The sequence below is a fragment of the Periophthalmus magnuspinnatus genome, chromosome 2 (genome assembly GCF_009829125.3).
Source record: "Periophthalmus magnuspinnatus isolate fPerMag1 chromosome 2, fPerMag1.2.pri, whole genome shotgun sequence".
Lineage (NCBI taxonomy): Eukaryota > Metazoa > Chordata > Actinopteri > Gobiiformes > Gobiidae > Periophthalmus > Periophthalmus magnuspinnatus.
This window is the reverse complement of record NC_047127.1, coordinates 1,396,910-1,413,288: the sequence shown is the minus strand read 5'-3', so window position 1 is coordinate 1,413,288 and position 16,379 is coordinate 1,396,910. Positions and strand designations below refer to the sequence as shown.

General features: G+C 43.4%; 1 protein-coding gene across 1 annotated transcript; it reads left to right on the top strand.

Moving 5' to 3' along the window:
• The first annotated feature begins 299 nt into the window (after positions 1-299).
• On the top strand, positions 300-15,081 carry gpr137c (G protein-coupled receptor 137c). Its single transcript, XM_033980290.2, has 7 exons — positions 300-1,102; positions 6,793-6,842; positions 8,703-8,810; positions 10,719-10,857; positions 11,388-11,537; positions 12,131-12,256; positions 13,587-15,081. The coding sequence occupies exons 1-7, from the start codon at positions 725-727 to the stop codon at positions 13,983-13,985; spliced, it is 1,350 nt and encodes a 449-aa protein (XP_033836181.1). The 5' UTR covers positions 300-724; the 3' UTR covers positions 13,986-15,081.
• The last annotated feature ends 1,298 nt before the right edge of the window (positions 15,082-16,379 follow it).

Sequence of the window (16,379 nt, the reverse complement as noted above, 5' to 3'; positions counted from 1 at the left end):
GCCTAACTGTTTTGAAAGCTTACTTCCGGGTAAAAGAAGCCCACGTGAAAATCCAACCAATCACAAAGACGACATTTTTATTTCAACCAATGAAAAACCAGAAGCTCACAGGAGGCGGGAAATGTAGCAGCTGACATCATTTTAAACCAATCACGAGCTCGAAACGGCGGGGGCTGGGCAAAAAAACAAACCAATCAGATGAGAGGACGGGGAAGTGGGCGTGAGGGTGTTTCTTTTTTTTTCTCCTTCTTCTTTTTTTTCTGTGGTTCGGAAACTGAGCGGAATCTCTGGCTCTAAAGACGAGACGATCTACGAGGAAAACAAGCCTTGTGCAACCCAAAATGGCGGCTCGTGATGCTGCAGTTTCACCGTGAGTGTAGCGCGAGGGGGGCGGGGCGTAAACTGCATCACAGCTGATCTGATCTGTCCCCCCCTCAAGTTGTTTTTTGCAGAGGAGCTTTGCAGGATTCACAGGGAGATTTTTTCCTTCTTGTTGTTTTCCTTTCCTTTTTACCTCCCTCTTTTACAACAATTGCCTCATTTTTGCACTTCAAAACATGCCACTTATTTGCAGAACGGGCTGGTTGTGTGTGTTGTTGTTGTCTGCGATGGATCCCACACAGCTCTGACCCAGTTTGCTGCACATATATGTTTTTGTTTCTTCATTTTTTATTTATTTTTTTTTTGCTGTGCGTGATGCGTTAAAAAAACAGCGTCTGTGGAGATGTTCGCTGCAGGGGATGGAGTCAGTTCCTTGTTGTTTACCTCACAAAAGGAGTCCCCCGGTGGAGCTGCAGTGTCTCCAGGTTTAGAGCTCAGCCTGACCACCTTATACACCCTCCTCTACTCGTTCTTGTTTATTTTCGTTTACCTGCAGCTCTGGCTCATTTTGCACTATGGCCATAAGCGCTTCAGCTACCAGAGTGTGTTTCTGTTCTTGTGTTTGCTCTGGGCAGCTCTTAGGACCACTCTTTTCTCCTTCTACTTCCAAAATATGGTGCAGGCCAACCAGCTCCAGCCCCTGGCCTATTGGGTGTTGTACTGCTGCCCCATCTGCCTCCAGTTCTTCACCCTCTGCCTGCTCAATCTGTACTTCACACAGGTAGGTACACACCCCCTTCCTCTCCTCCATCTCTTTGTGTGTGTGTGTGTGTGTGTGTGTGACAGTGCCTTTGACTATGACCTGATTTCATTAACACAGCTGACTCTGCACTTCTGTGGCTTTTATATTAATTACGTTTCATTCCTGGATTCCCATTTGGCACAGTTTCGGCTCCTTTTTTTCTGACTTTGCAAGGCTTTTCGCTGTGGTTCCATTGTTCTCCACTACTGCAGCAGCCCTTAAACTCGCTCACACACACACACCGACACACACACACGACACACACACACCGAGTCTCATCACTGCTTCATAATGAACTCTGCTGCTCACACGGGGCCGGAGAATCTGATCAAACGCATTGATTTTGAATTAAAGACCCCCCAAGTCCTGCAAAATGTTCATTTATTTGAGCTTTTTCTGTCACTGGTGTCATTTTCACACATTCTCTGCACATACGACATGCTTCTGCAGGTTATAGATGTACATTTATGGGGGTTTTGTGCGTCTAGTCTATGGTCCGTTTGATTTCTTCTGGTGGTTTAAGTTTGAATTGACCTCCAGAGCAGTTTAAGTTTAAGTCGTGTCGTTCCTGCTTCACGTCTGAGCGGCTTCGTGCTTCGTTTAATCTCATAAGTCTCATTAAGATCCTTCATTTTAGCTCGTTTTGCTAATTAAAAAAGCGCTAATGTGTCGTCTGATGTGGTGGGAGTCTGAGGAGGTCTGGGTTTGAGCAGGAGGTGCGTCGTTCGCTTGCTGATGGGGTTTGTGAGTGGATGGAGCGTGGGGTCAGAGGGGTCCACGGAGGAGGTGATGTGGTCGGAGGAGGTCGTGCGGTCACAGGAGGAGGTCGTGAGGTCACAGGAGGAGGTCGTGCGGTCACAGGAGGAGGTCGTGCGGTCACAGGAGGAGGTCGTGCGGTCGGAGGAGGAGGTCGTGCGGTCGGAGGAGGTCGTGCGGTCGGAGGAGGAGGTCGTGCGGTCGGAGGAGGTCGTGCGGTCGGAGGAGGTCGTGCGGTCGGAGGAGGAGGTCGTGCGGTCACAGGAGGAGGTCGTGCGGTCGGAGGAGGAGGTCTTGCGGTCACAGGAGGAGGTCGTGCGGTCACAGGAGGAGGTCGTGCGGTCGGAGGAGGAGGTCTTGCGGTCACAGGAGGAGGTCATGTGATCAGGTGGTTCTGTTCTGGTTCTGAAACATGAAGAAGAAAAGTCCCAGAAAGACGAGATGAAAGAATGAAGAAAAGTGTCCGAGGAGAAGAGGAGAACAGAGGGAAAACTGAGAGAAGGAGAGAAACAGAGAGGGAGAGACAGAAAGAAAGAGGGAGACAATGAGGGAGAGAGAGAAGGAGAGACAGAGGGAGAGACAAAGAGAAAGAGGGAGAGAGAAAGAGGGAGAGAGAAAGAGGGGGAGGCAGAGGGGGAGAGAGGGAGAGGGGGGAGGGAGAAAGCGATAGAGTTAAAGAGGGAGAGACAGAGAGAGGGAGAGAAAGAGGGAGAGACAGAGGGGGGATACAGAGAGAAAGGGGGGAGAGAGAAAGAGATAGAGTAAAAAGGGAGAGACAGAGAGGGGGAGAGAGAAAGAGGGGAGAAAGGGAGCGATAGAGAGAGAGAGACAGAGGGGAAGAGAGAAATAGAGATAGACAGTGAGAGATAGAGAGGAGCTAGAGACAGCTAGAGAGAGAGAAAGAGAAAGATATTAAGACAGAGTGGAAGAGAGAGAGATAGAGGAAGGGAGATAGAGAGAGAAAGAGATATATAGACAGAAAGAGAGAGATAGACAGAGAGAGGGGTAGGGAGAGAGAAATATAGTGACAGAGTGAAAGAGACGAGGGAGAGAGAGAGATATCCAGAAAGAGAGAAGCAGAGAGAGAGAGACAGAGTGAAATAAGGAGAAAGACACAGGGAGAGGGAGACAAAGAGGAGGAGGAGGAGGGGACAGAGGGACACAGTTGGTCAGTGTCTCGTTCGACTCTCGTCCTCTGCCAAAGTCCAGCGCTCGTTTCCTTTTTTTCACTCGGAGGAAAATCAACTGAAACACAAACGTCCACAGAGTCGGTCCGTCCACAGAGGAAGTCCGTCCCGTCCTAGTTTTGCAGGTTTTGAATCGGCCGTGTCACATGACTTTGGTGTCCGCTGACCCTCGCTCTCGTCGCGTCAAAAGGAGAAAAGGAACGAGGAAAGTCCCAGGTGTCGATGATGCGTCACTGAATTTCCAACTTTAAATCGGCCCAGTCAGACTCAAACATCACGTGGAGCTTTGGGCCACAGATTTTTAGAGCAGGAAGTTTGATTTTTACATCTTTAAACTCTGGAAACACTCGATTATCAAACAGGGAACTAATGAGACGTAATGAAACGATTTAGACCAAGAACGAACCGGAATGTTTGAACTTTTCTCCAAATCTGTGGCGTCTGATGTGACGGAGAGATAAGTTTAAAAAAAAACACTGTTGAATCTCATGAAAACACATTTTAAAATTCGATAAATTGTTGATGTAAATACAGACGATAAACGATAAAAACGAGCCCAAAGCAGGAGTCACACTTTGTTTTCAAATTGTTAAAATCCGAGCTACAAATGAGTCCGTTTGTTGAACCGTCTGCAGATTAAAACTTAAAAAATAACCACAAATTTCCCCGTTGTGTGAAGAAAAAGTCCCAAAGAAAAACTGAGCTGAAAAAAGAAGTTTCAGCTTTAATAAAGTGAACGATACATGGATTAAGTGATAATCGTGAGGTTTATGTGTTTAATCTGTGGCGGCGTCTGTTTATAAACTGGGATTCGTTGATATTGGGCATCGGGAATTGAAATCACAGTATCAGTATCGGTATCGGTGATGAAAACGCATAATAAACAGAACACACAGAGTTTAGAGTTTGTGCAGAGACAGAACAGGTTTTATGCAACATTTAAGACAATTAATTAAGTTTAACTAAAGTCATGTTCTCAAAAAAAACACTTTTATTTATTTGTTTATTTATTTATTTGTTTCTTTTTTATTCATTTTGAGCTCACACATCAGACGCACCGACTCATAAAAGCTCAAAAAGGAGCAATAAAAAATAAATTAATTAAATTCTTTGTTTAAACTTCCAAACTTTGTAAAAAACTGTATATTTTTATTAAATACAAACACTTCGTTGTATTTGTGTTAAACTGTTTAAATGTGACGAATGTAAAGAAACTCAAAGCATCACGACGAAAACAATCAAATAAATGCATGAAGTACAAGTACAAGTACAAGTACACACTGTCTGTACTGTGTGGGGTCGGTAAAAGTATCGAAAATCAAAACTTAATCGATTCTCAAACTAGATCCTCTCTCTTCTCTCCCTACATCCCTTCACCCTCTTTCTTTCCTCCCCCTCTCCTCGTCTTCGCTCTGTTCCTCCTCTTTCCTCTCCTCTTCCTCCCTCCTCTCTCTTTCTCCTCATCGTTTTACCTCCCTCCTCTCCCACTGCTCCTCCCCTTTTTCTCTCTCCTCCTCCCTGTCTCTATTCTCCTCTTTCCTCTTGTCTTTCCTCCTCTCTCCCTCTCTCCATTCCTTTACCCTGTCTTCTCCCTTCTCTCTCTTGTCCTCTTTCCTCTCCTCTCTCTCTCCTCCTCTCTCTTTCTTCTCATTCTTTTATCTTCCTCCTCTCCCACTGTCCCTCCCCTTTTTCCCTCTCCTCTCTCATCTCTCTCTCTTATCTCCCCTTTCCTCTCCTCTTTCCCACTCTCCATTCCTTTACCCTGTCTGCACCCTTTGTCTCTCTCCTCCTCTCTCCCTCTTTCTCTTCTCCTCTTTCCTCTCCTCTTCCTCCCTCCTCTCTCCTTTCTCCTCTTTCTTTTACCTCCTTCCTCTCCCACTAATCCTCCCCCTTTTCTCTCTCTCCTCCTCTCTCGTCTCCCTCTTATCTCCCCTTTCCTCTCATCTTTCCTCCTCTTTCCCTCTCTCCATTCCTTTACCTTGTCTCCTCCCTTCTCTCTCTCCTCCCTCTCTCCCTCCTTCCTCTCCTCTTCCTTTGTGAACAAATATAAGTCACTCAGACCTGAACCCACTGGACACTGAGCACTGCTCTCTCTCCTTTCTTCCCCTCCTCTCTCTCTTTTCTCTCCCTACATTCCTTTACCCTCTTTGTTCCTCCTCTCCTCATCTTCGCTCTGTTTCTCCTCTTCCTCCCTCCTCTCAGTCTCCTCATTCTTTTACCTCCCTCCTCTCCCGCTGTCCCTCTCCTCCTCCCTCTGTCTCTCTTATCTCCCCTTTCCTCTCCTCTTTCTTCCTCTCTTCTGCTCTCCATTCCTTCACCCTGTGTCCTCCCTTCTGTCTCTCCTCCTCTCCCTCTCTCTCTTCTCTTCTTTCCTCTCCTCTTCCTCCCTCCTCTCTCCTTTCTCCTCATTCTTTTACCTCCTTTCTCTCCCACTAATCCTCCCCCTTTTCTCTCTCTCCTCGTCTCTCTCTCTATCTCCCCTTTCCTCTCATCTTTCCTCCTCTTTCCCTCTCTCCATTCCTTCACCCCGTCTCATCCCTTCTGTCTCTCCTCCCTCTCTCCCTCCTTCCTCTCAGTATCGGTATCGAGTATCGAGTTTAAAGTTTCCGTAACTCACTCGTCTTCTGTTTTTAATGTCGCTCCAGTCACACGTCTGTCGTCTTGTCCTTTATTTTTACAGTTACAGTTTTCAGAACGACAGATGAACATGACCGATACCGATACTGATACTGATTCTTTTATCATCCAGAGCGGCTCATGATTTAAAAATGTTAAATCATCTCTGTTCAGAAGTTTGATGTAACAGTGAAACTCCTGAATAATGTTTTTGAAACTCTGACCCAAACAAACGGCTCTCACCAAACGGCTCTCACCAAACGGCTCCCGGCTCCCGACTCCTGACCTGATTCACATGTGGTTTCTGATGACGCAGTGACTTCCTTCTGCTTTTGTCACGACACTAACGCAAAACTAAACCTGTCACAATAAGAGCTCTTCTCTCAAACTGTAAAAAAAACGCTCTGTTCCACCTTGTGATGTCATCATGTGGCGATACAGGAAGTGCTCCGCTGTGTTTTTAAACTCCACACACCTTCATTTCTAGAATCATTTGGATCATTTCAGTCCTGGAATTGCCACTTATCTCTGCTACTGTATTAAAGGTAAAAGGAAGGAGGAGTTAACAAGCTGAAAACTACCACTTGATGACATCACAAGGTGGAACAGAGCGTTTTTAAGCTTAGACTAATAATAAAGTACGACTCAAACACGTGTGAATGAAACAAAACACAACTCCAGGTCTGTTTTTGACGCGCTAACGACATTATAACACGACTTAAAGCGACAAGAGTCAGTTTCTAACGTGATTTTTGTCGACCAAATCTAAAAAATCTGTGTAATTTCCGCCGTAAATGTAAATGTTCAGTTTGTTTTGGCTTCGTTTTGGCCCCACATTTTCAAACCCCATTCCCCACAGTTAGTGAAGTGAATCTAGGCCAGCGTCTGTGCTTTTCTCTGTTTGAACTCGTGCACATTTTGCTGTTTGTTTGACGCTGTTTGCTCAGTCCTCTACGGGCGACTTTTCTTTACGCAGAAGTTACGCCGTGACGGACTCTGGTTTTGTTCCGCTCAAAAGTCACGGCTCAGGAATCTGCAGGGGCCGTGTTAAGTTCACACTCTCCTCCCGGCGCAGCCCACCTGACCTGACCTGCTTTTGTTTTCATTTAGGTGATGTTCAAGGCCAAAGCGAAGTATTCCCCCGAGCTTAACAAGTACAAGTAAGTCTGCACAAGCCACAGACTGTTTATATAAGTGGACGTAGCTAACCTGCTAGCTGCCGCCGCCACCACCGCCGCCGCGCTTCACATCAACACACACATTCTCAAACTTCACAACGACTCTCCCTAAACTATATTTCTTCCAACTGATCGATCTCAAAAGCAATTTCCGACTTAACTGACAATTTTCTTCCGTCGCGTCTTTAGATAACGGCGGCGGACGTATTTACTTAGCATCGACGGAAACCAGCGTCTTTTTTAAGTAACCTCCATCAGTCTTCACTTTGGCACAAACACTTTCACTCGATCTATTTGTCGTGTAAATGTGATTCTCTCCATTTGAATAAACTGCCCGTCTGAGTTTATCAACAGGAAATGACAAAGTTCCAAGTCAGTATTTTGGTCAGACTGTTTAAATAAATGGACGTCGTTAAACTCACCGCTCGCTCTGTACCTGCGTCTGTCAGACTCGTCGTTTTGGTCTTAAATGTTTGTGTTAACCCTCTACATGATCCTTGGGTTAATTTTTGAGTTTATTTATTTATTTTATTTTTTATTTTTTTGTTATTTTTAGGTTTTGTTTTTTTTTTTGTTATTTTGAGGTTGTTTTGTTAAGTTATTTTTATTATAATTTTTGTATTTATTTTGAGGGTTTTTTTTTGTTTATTTTGTTTATTTATTTTTTGTTATTTTTGGGTTTTTTTTAAAATGGTCTTTTGGTCTTAAATGTTCATATTAACCCTCTCTACATGATCCTGGGGTTAATTTTTTAGTTGTTTTTTTTTTTTTTTTTTTTTAGTTATTTTGAGGGTGTTTTTTTGTTGTTGTTTTTTTTGAGGGATTTTTTAATATAATTGTTTTTATTTATTTTTTGTTTATTGTTAATTTTTTGTTATTTTTAGTTTTGTTTTTTTTAGGTTTTTTTTTTTAGGTTTTTTGGTGGAGTTTTTATTTCACTATTGTGTCTGTAAATCAAGATATGAACATTAATAACAGACAAATCAGGTCCTTCTTTCCCCGAGGTCGCTCCTGTTAGCGTTAGCAACCGGTTTGATTGACAGCGTTGCTAAGCGCCCGGGAAGAGGGCATTACCTTCAAGACCCTCGCTCTGGATTGGCTCTTTGGTTGCTATGACACTCACAGTCGTAATTCCAAACATGCAAATCGCCTCCAAATTTGCCGCTGTAACTGCTAGCCTCTATGATGAGCGTAGATTAGCGGGTATAGCTAGTTGGTTTGCGTGGATTAACAAGTAAGAGCAACTCTGTCCTACTTTTTATGTTTAGAAAAGGTTTAGTAACATTAATAACAGAACAAAAGACGAAGTTTAAACGTGTAACTGGACAAATCGTTGTAGGAGTGAAGACGTTTCGCCGCTCCAAAAATAAGAACAATAGGTGGCCATTACAGGTTGTGTAGCTGACGGTGATAAGTCAGTATGTTTGTTTTTAGAAGTCAGTTCAAAATAATTGTTCTATATTTGTTGAAATTATCGAGATGTGTCAAAACAGTTTATCTTTGAGCGCATGTTTTGCTCCGGGAGTTAAAAAAAGAGAGAAAAACAGTAGCAAGAGAGACGCAAAGGAAAGACGTCAAACTTAACTATCGCGGGTCATGAACGAACACGGTAATAATTGTTTTGTTTTTGTATTTATTTTAAAAGTTATTATATTTATTAGAGCTAAGAACATTTCCTTTATCTGTCTTTTAATTTTCACGGTGTTGAAGGCGTGAAAAGAAATTAAATATTGCTAAACCAGCGGAGCGGCGGGAAGGGGCGTCACCGTCAACATTGGCTCTTTGGTTGCTATGATACTCGCGCATTAACTCGTCTCTAACGGCGCCCTCTTGTGTCTCCAGGGTGCCGCTGCGTTTGTTCTTCCTGAGTCTTAGTATATTTTTCCTGGTGGTGAATATCACGTGTGCGTTGTTGGTGCAAGGAGCTCTGGAGCGCTCGGAGTCACCGAGGTAAGAACGCTTCAAAACACATGTGTCTATGGCGGAATGTTCAGCAGTTACCGTGGTGACGCAATGTGCACATTAGCAAAAAACTGCCATAAACGTTGTGAGATTAACGTCCGAAAACTCAAGAAAAAACACAAAATATACAATTGCAGCGATTTATTTAAATAGATTCTTTTCCAGACAGTTTAATCTGCTCACTAGCGCCTCAGAGTGGTCACGTGATGTTACTGCGGCGGACGGGGGCGCTTTTTTACTCTCTCTGACGCCTGGAATTCCGTCCTTAAGAAGTCGGACTGCAGATGGCGCTGTCGTCCTGCCTCAACCTGTAGAAAGATGCCGCCAAAACCTGTTTAAACGAGCTGACCGGACACGTCGCAGTGACATCACGTGACCACTGTGAGGCGCTAGTGAGCAGTGTCCAAACTGTCAGGGATGAAACAAACTAAACCTTAGTCTGGAAAAAGAATCTCTTGAGCCAAAGATGTGTGAAAAAATGTATGTTTCACCCTTAAAATAATATGGAAATCCAAAGTGCTAGGCCTGTGCGGACACGACACGCACAAGAACTTTGGGAAGTCGATAATTATAAATAAAATCTTTGTACAAATAGAGGAATTTTTCTTACTGTAACTGTGGAAGATTGAATCAGTAAGTTCTATGGCACATTATAGATACAAACCAAGTACTTCAGTGTCTCATTTTGCTGTTTATTTAAAGTACTGTATTGTCCTGAGTATAAGTCGCGCTGGAGTATAATTTGCTCCTGATTATTAAGTCACACTGTCTGAAGTATAAGTCACACTGGAGTATAAGTCGCTATGGGCTGAGTATAAGTCGTTCCGGAGTATAAGTCGTTCCGGAGTATAAGTCGCTCCTGAGTATAAGTCGCTCCTTAGTATAAGTCGTTCCTGAGTATAAGTCGTTCCTGAGTATAAGTCTCTCCGGAGTATAAGTCTCTCCGGAGTATAAGTCTCTCCTGAGTATAAGTCGTTCTGGAGTATAAGTCACACTGGCTGAGTATAAGTCATTCTGGAATATAAGTCGTTCCTGAGTATAAGTCTCTCCGGAGTATAAGTCTCTCCTGAGTATAAGTCGTTCTGGAGTATAAGTCACACTGGCTGAGTATAAGTCATTCTGGAATATAAGTCGTTCCTGAGTATAAGTCGCTCCTGAGTATAAGTCGTTCCGGAGTATAAGTCGTTCCGGAGTATAAGTCGCTCCGGAGTATAAGTCGCTCCTGAGTATAAGTCGCTCCTGAGTATAAGTCGCTCCTGAGTATAAGTCGCTCCTGAGTATAAGTCGCTCCTGAGTATAAGTCGTTCCTGAGTATAAGTCTCTCCGGAGTATAAGTCTCTCCGGAGTATAAGTCTCTCCGGAGTATAAGTCTCTCCGGAGTATAAGTCTCTCCGGAGTATAAGTCTCTCCGGAGTATAAGTCGCTCCTGAGTATAAGTCGTTCTGGAGTATAAGTCGCTCCTGAGTATAAGTCGTTCTGGAGTATAAGTCGCTCCTGAGTATAAGTCGTTCTGGAGTATAAGTCGCTCCTGAGTATAAGTCGCTCCTGAGTATAAGTCGTTCTGGAGTATAAGTCGCTCCTGAGTATAAGTCGTTCTGGAGTATAAGTCGCTCCTGAGTATAAGTCGCACTCCCAGCCAAACTATGAAAAAAGTGCGACTTATAGTTTGAAAAATGCGTTAGCTCCTGGGTTTTGCAATCAGGCACATTCAGAATAGTTTTCGCAGGTTAAATCTTGCTCTTTTCCAATATTAACATTAATCATCTATATTTTCTTTAGCAGTAAATTGTTTTTCACATTTTCTTATTGTGACAGGTGCACTCACGTGATCGTTTAGGCTAATCGTAGCTGTAAACTGTGCGCTTTAAATCCACTCACTGACTCTTGTCTTTGCAGTGAAGCGATCGTCCGACACGCCGTTTTGGCCCGAGTCCTGATCAACGATAGTTTGTTTGTCCTTTGTGCCATTTCGCTCGCCGTGTGCATCTTTAAAATCGCCAAGATGTCTTCAGCGAATGTTTACCTGGAATCAAAGGTAACAATGCTAACGCTAATGCTAACACTAACCTAGATTACACTATTCTCTGTTCTAAAGTTGTTTCTTTGTCACAAACAGACCTGGAGTTGTGTTTTTTTGTTTAATTCACACATGTTTAACACACAAACCTACAGATTTAGGCTGGAAAACACTCTGTTCCACCTTGTGATGTCATCATGTGGCGATACAGGAAGTGCTCCACTGTGTTTTTAAACTCCACACACCTTCATTTATAGAATAATTTGGATCATTTCAGCTCTAGAATTGCCAATCTCTACTGAACTAAACGTAAAAAAGTAGATAGTCGTTAGCTTGAAAAGTACCACTTGATGACATCACAAGGTGGAACGGAGCATTTTGCGCTTTGGAGATGAAACAAAACACAACTCCAGGTCTGTTCTTGACAATATAACAGCATCAGAACATGGATTAACACTCACAAGAGTCCATTTTGCGCAGTTTGACACCTTTTTAAACTCCAACTGAACCTTTTACATCGACGTGAACTGACCACGTCTTTCCACTAGGGGACGTCGGTGTGCCAAGCGACCGTCATAGGAGCCGTTGTAATTCTTCTGTACGTTTCCCGAGCGTGCTACAACCTGGTGGTGGTGTCTCTGTCGCCTCAAGACAAGCCCAACCCCTTTAACTACGGCTGGTACAGCGTTTCAGATCAGGTTTGTTTGTTTGTTTGTTTGTTTGGGGGAGGGAGCGTAAAGGGTTAAAGGGCTTTGTGTGGTTATAAATATCCTCTGTGTGTGTGTGTGTGCGTGCGTATGTGTGAGAGTGTTGACCTACATCAGTCGGTCAGTGGGCAGATCCAAAGGGCCGTCGCGCTCGTCCCCCCCTGTTGACCGTAATCTGATATTACAAATTATAATTCTAATCTGCGGTCCAGCTGTCGACGCGTCAACACCGACATAAAGCACAAAAACAGACAGTATAATCTAAACAAAGGCCCAGAATACACACATTATCAATACTTTATGAAGATGTGGGTCACCGGTGAATCTGTTTGTTTTGAATGGGCGTGATTGACAGGTGGATTAGCCAATCGGGGACAAGCGTGGTTTAAAAATTAAGTTAAAAAATCTGACAAAAGGCTGAAAAACACGTTGGATTTCTGCAGAATCACAGACCTGAGGAGACAGAAATGTGATTTTATTTGTAAATCAGAGGCGACCGACAGAGATTCTAACGCAGAGTGAATCGGGGGCATGTTTCTTTTACGTCAGAACTGTTTCAGACTGAAGCTCCGGTCTCGTTTCAGGCCGACGTGCAGCAGGTTTCCGGTGAGGCCTACATCATTTTCGGGATCATTCTGTTCCTGTGGGAGCTGCTGCCGACGAGCCTCGTGGTCGTTTTCTTCAGAGTCCAAAAACCAAACCAAAACCTGGTAAACGTGTCCTTTATATACCTGTGTCCTTTATATACTTGTGTACTTTATATACTTGTGTACTTTATATACCTGTGTGTGTGCAGTTATATAAGAAGAGTTATCTAAGTACAGTTACTTTATTTCATTAATTTAAAGCTGGAGGGTTGTTTTTACACAAGTCCATTTGAGCCAAAACCTTTCAGCGAAATATATAAAATTATTAATCACAATATATTTCAACAGAATAAATACACGACCAGTCAAACGTTTGGACACGCCCCCTTTTTTCATGTTTTTTTTTTGTTTATTTTTATGACTTTTTACATTTTATAAACACACAGAAGACGTTTAATATATGAAGTAAGATATATGGAATTATGTAGTTAAGAAAAAACTGGAAATAACTCTACTAAATATTTTTCGACAAAGCAAAGGGCGGCCATTTTGAGGATTTGAATATAAAATATAAAAAAAATATATATATATATTTAGTAGAGTTGGAGTGGAGGAGTAGTACTGGAGATTTTATTTTTTTAATCTTTTTTTCTACATAATTTCATATTTCTTACTTCATATGTCTGATGTCTTTTGTGTGTTTATAAAATGTAGAATTGATTTTCTTTCATAAAAATGTGTTTTTTAAAAGGCAGATTGTATCAATTATTTTCCTTAAAGCTGCGATATGACACAAAACTGACTCTTGTAGCTTTAATCCATGTTCTAAAGCTGTTTCCTCCTCAAAAACAGACCTGGAGTTGTGTTTTGTTTCATTTATTATTTGTCCGTAACATCTCCAAAGCTCAAAACGCTCTGTTCCACCTTGTGATGTCATCAAGTGGTAGATTTCAAAGTGAACAGTTCCTTTTACCTTTAGTTCAGTCGAGATAAATGGCAACTCCATGACTGAAATCATCCAAATGTCTTTTCCACAAACCTGCAGATTTAGGCTGAGTTCTTCCTCTCAAACTGAAAACACTCCGTTCCACCTTGTGATGTCATCGTGTGGTGATACAGGAAGTGCTCCACTGTGTTTTTAAACTCCACACACCTTCATTTCTAGAATCATTTGGATCATTTCAACTCCTGGAATTGCCACTTCTCTCGACTGAACTAAAGGTAAAAGGAGGAGGAGTTAACTTGAAAACTACCACTTGATGACATCACAAGGTGGAACGTCGCATTTTGAGCTTAGACTAATAATAAAGTGTTATTCAAACATGTGTGAATGAAACAAAACACAACTCCAGGTCTGTTTTTGCGGCGGTAACACCATTAGAACGTGACTTAAACCTCAGAGCACGCCATTTTGTGTCATATTTAACCTTTGACCCCCGTCTGTCTCCGTCAGGCTCCCGGGGGGATGATAAACAGCCACAGCTTCAGCTCGCGTGCCTACTTCTTCGACAATCCTCGCCGCTACGACAGCGACGACGACCTCTCCCGGAGCATCACGAGCCGAGTGGACCGCACCAGCCTCCTGTCCTCCACGCCGCAGATGGGCGCCTCCTCCTGGTACGGCTCGGTACCGCGCAACTGCAGCAGCGCCATCGCGTCCGCCCAGCCCGCCTCCTCCACCGCCCCGCTGCTCTTCGCCTACGGGAACGTCCAAAGTCACCACCATCACCATAACTTTTACTCCACGCCGCAAAACAACACCCATAGCAACCAGCACCACGGCAACTACTACTCCACGCCACAAAATTATTACTGTGGGTCGCAAACGTACTACTGCACGCCGCAAAACTGACGCGGGAGAGAAAGACGGCGGAGATGAGACGCTGGCGGCGAGATGGAGACGAGGGAGGAGGAGGAGGTCGTCGTGGCTTTAAATGCATGGACCAATCACGAGGGCCGATGCGAATGCGGACAGCGGCGGCCATTTTGTTTTCATGAGCGGCGGCGTCAGGGACCAAGCCCTCGCCATCATCTCATTCTCTCGCAATATGTAAATGGAAACTTACATCACAATATCGACCGAGCGTAACATCACGACCATCTGCCAGTAAAGTAAAAGTACAAAAAATACTCGAGTAAAAGTATCACATGCAAAAAAAATCTACTTACGATTAAAAATGTACTTAAAGAGTAAAAAGTAAAAGTATTTCTCGCTGATTTTGAGTCTTTTAAAGCTTCAAATGTGGTGATTTTGATAAAGATTTGAGTTGAATTTCAACAGAAACGACTGAATCCATCGCTTTTTTCTGTTTTTATTTGTATATTTTTGTTTTGTTTAAATTCTAAACGTATTAAAAATAAACACTAACCCTTTTTAGCAGGTCTCAGAAATTATAAAAAATACTTTTACTTTTCAAAAATGCAGTGTTTTACTCGGTCCAGTTCTTTCCCATGTCGACGTTGTAGATATAATGAGTCCGTGTCACTTCCTGCTCAGGTCAGAGGTCGCAATGTTGCGCTTTGAATTTAAATAAACTTTAAGAATCTTCTGTGGCTAACGCTAAAGCTAAAATACTCGCTTGGACACAGTTAAGCCAAAAGTGCATCAGCAGATCAGTCTCCCGATGCTGTTAAACTCTTTAGGCTCTCGTGGCTGGCTGCTCCCCCCGCTGAGCTCTGTTTATGAAGTTTACTGAACAGTTTTGTAATGAAATCCTGGGTTAAAGGTGGAGCGGGTGTAGCAGGTGGAGCGGGTGTAGCAGAGCAGAAGTGTGACATGTCAAACGGGATGACGGGACTTTGTAATATAAGATTATACATGGAAAAAAACAACATAAAACGTCACTAAAAACAATGTCGTATTTTTAATCAAAATCTGAAACATTTTGCACTTAGAAACTTTCCAAATAAACAAATGTAGGACGTCATTTGGACCATATTTATGTAACTCCAGCTCTATTTTATTAAGACGATGTGTGGAGAGACGTCCATGTGTGGAGAGACGTCCATGTGTGGAGAGACGTCCATGTGTGGAGAGACGTCCATGTGTGGAGAGACGTCCATGTGTGGAGAGACGTCCATGTGTGGAGAGACGTCCATGTGTGGAGAGACGTCCATGTGTGGAGAGACGTCCATGTGTGGAGAGACGTCCATGTGTGGAGAGACGTCCATGTGTGGAGAGACGTCCATGTGCCACAGTCAAGTCATTCCTCATGGAACATGTTTTTGCACAATCTGTGTGTGTTATGTGTGTGTATGCGTATGTGTGTGTCTGTGTTGTGTGTGTGTTAGGTGTGTGTGTGTATAACATCTGAGCATATGTGTGTCTGTCAGAACTGAAATTGTGTGTGTTATGTGTGTGTGTCTGTGTGTGTTAGATCTGACTCTAATGCTGTGTGTGTGTGTGTCTGTGTGTCAACTGAACGTGTGTGTGTGTGTGTCTGTGTTATGTGTCTGTGTGTTATGTGTGTGTGTTATATGTGTGTATGTGTGTGTCTGTTATGTGTGTGTCAACTGAAAGTGTGTGTGTCTGTGTGTGCGTGCGTGAGTCTAATCCCAAAGTGTGTGTCTGATTTTCATTGTTTGTTCTTTTTTTACCTGTGGGTCTTTAAATCTCAGACTTCAGAGTGTGAGCCGCACGGCACAAGGAGAGACACAACTCATGACCGAGGGAGGGTCTGTCCTCCAGAGGGGACAGAGAGGGGACAGAGAATGGACGGAGGGGACATAGTGGACAGAGAGTGGACAGAGAGTAGATGGAGTGGACAGAGAGTGGACAGAGAGTAGACGGAGGGGACAGAGTGGACATAGTGGACAGAGAGTGGACAGAGTGGACATGTATATTAACGGACACTTACAAACTAATATGTAAAAATCAGCTTTATAAAGTCACATTTCCAGGGCATGTTTCTGGATCCAGATGCATCCGTGTTTTCTGTTCCGTGTGATCGCTTCTGTGAACATGTTTGCTCCAGGTGACAGTGAATAACTCATTTTGTTTAGTGGAAAAATACTGAATGTAAAGTGCAAAAGATGATTCTGTATGAAACACACACTGGTGAGGTGAATAAAGGCCGACTGCACTTTTTACATCCTGTTTGACTCTTTTTGACCATAGACTGTTTAAAGAAGTGACTGAGTCTGACGTCACCACAGCTTCAGCTCCAAGTGAAGCTCATCGAGGCCAGAGCAGGTGTAGAGGCTAATTTTGAGCCAATCAGGAGTCAGGACGCACAACACAATGCAC

Coding starts and splice junctions, on each gene's coding strand:
- gpr137c (XM_033980290.2), top strand. CDS start 725: ATGTTCGCTGCAGGGGATGGAGTCAGTTCCTTGTTGTTTACCTCACAA. Junction 6,843..8,702: donor CCCGAGCTTAACAAGTACAA/GTAAGTCTGCAC, acceptor TTGTGTCTCCAG/GGTGCCGCTGCGTTTGTTCT. Junction 11,538..12,130: donor GGTACAGCGTTTCAGATCAG/GTTTGTTTGTTT, acceptor GTCTCGTTTCAG/GCCGACGTGCAGCAGGTTTC.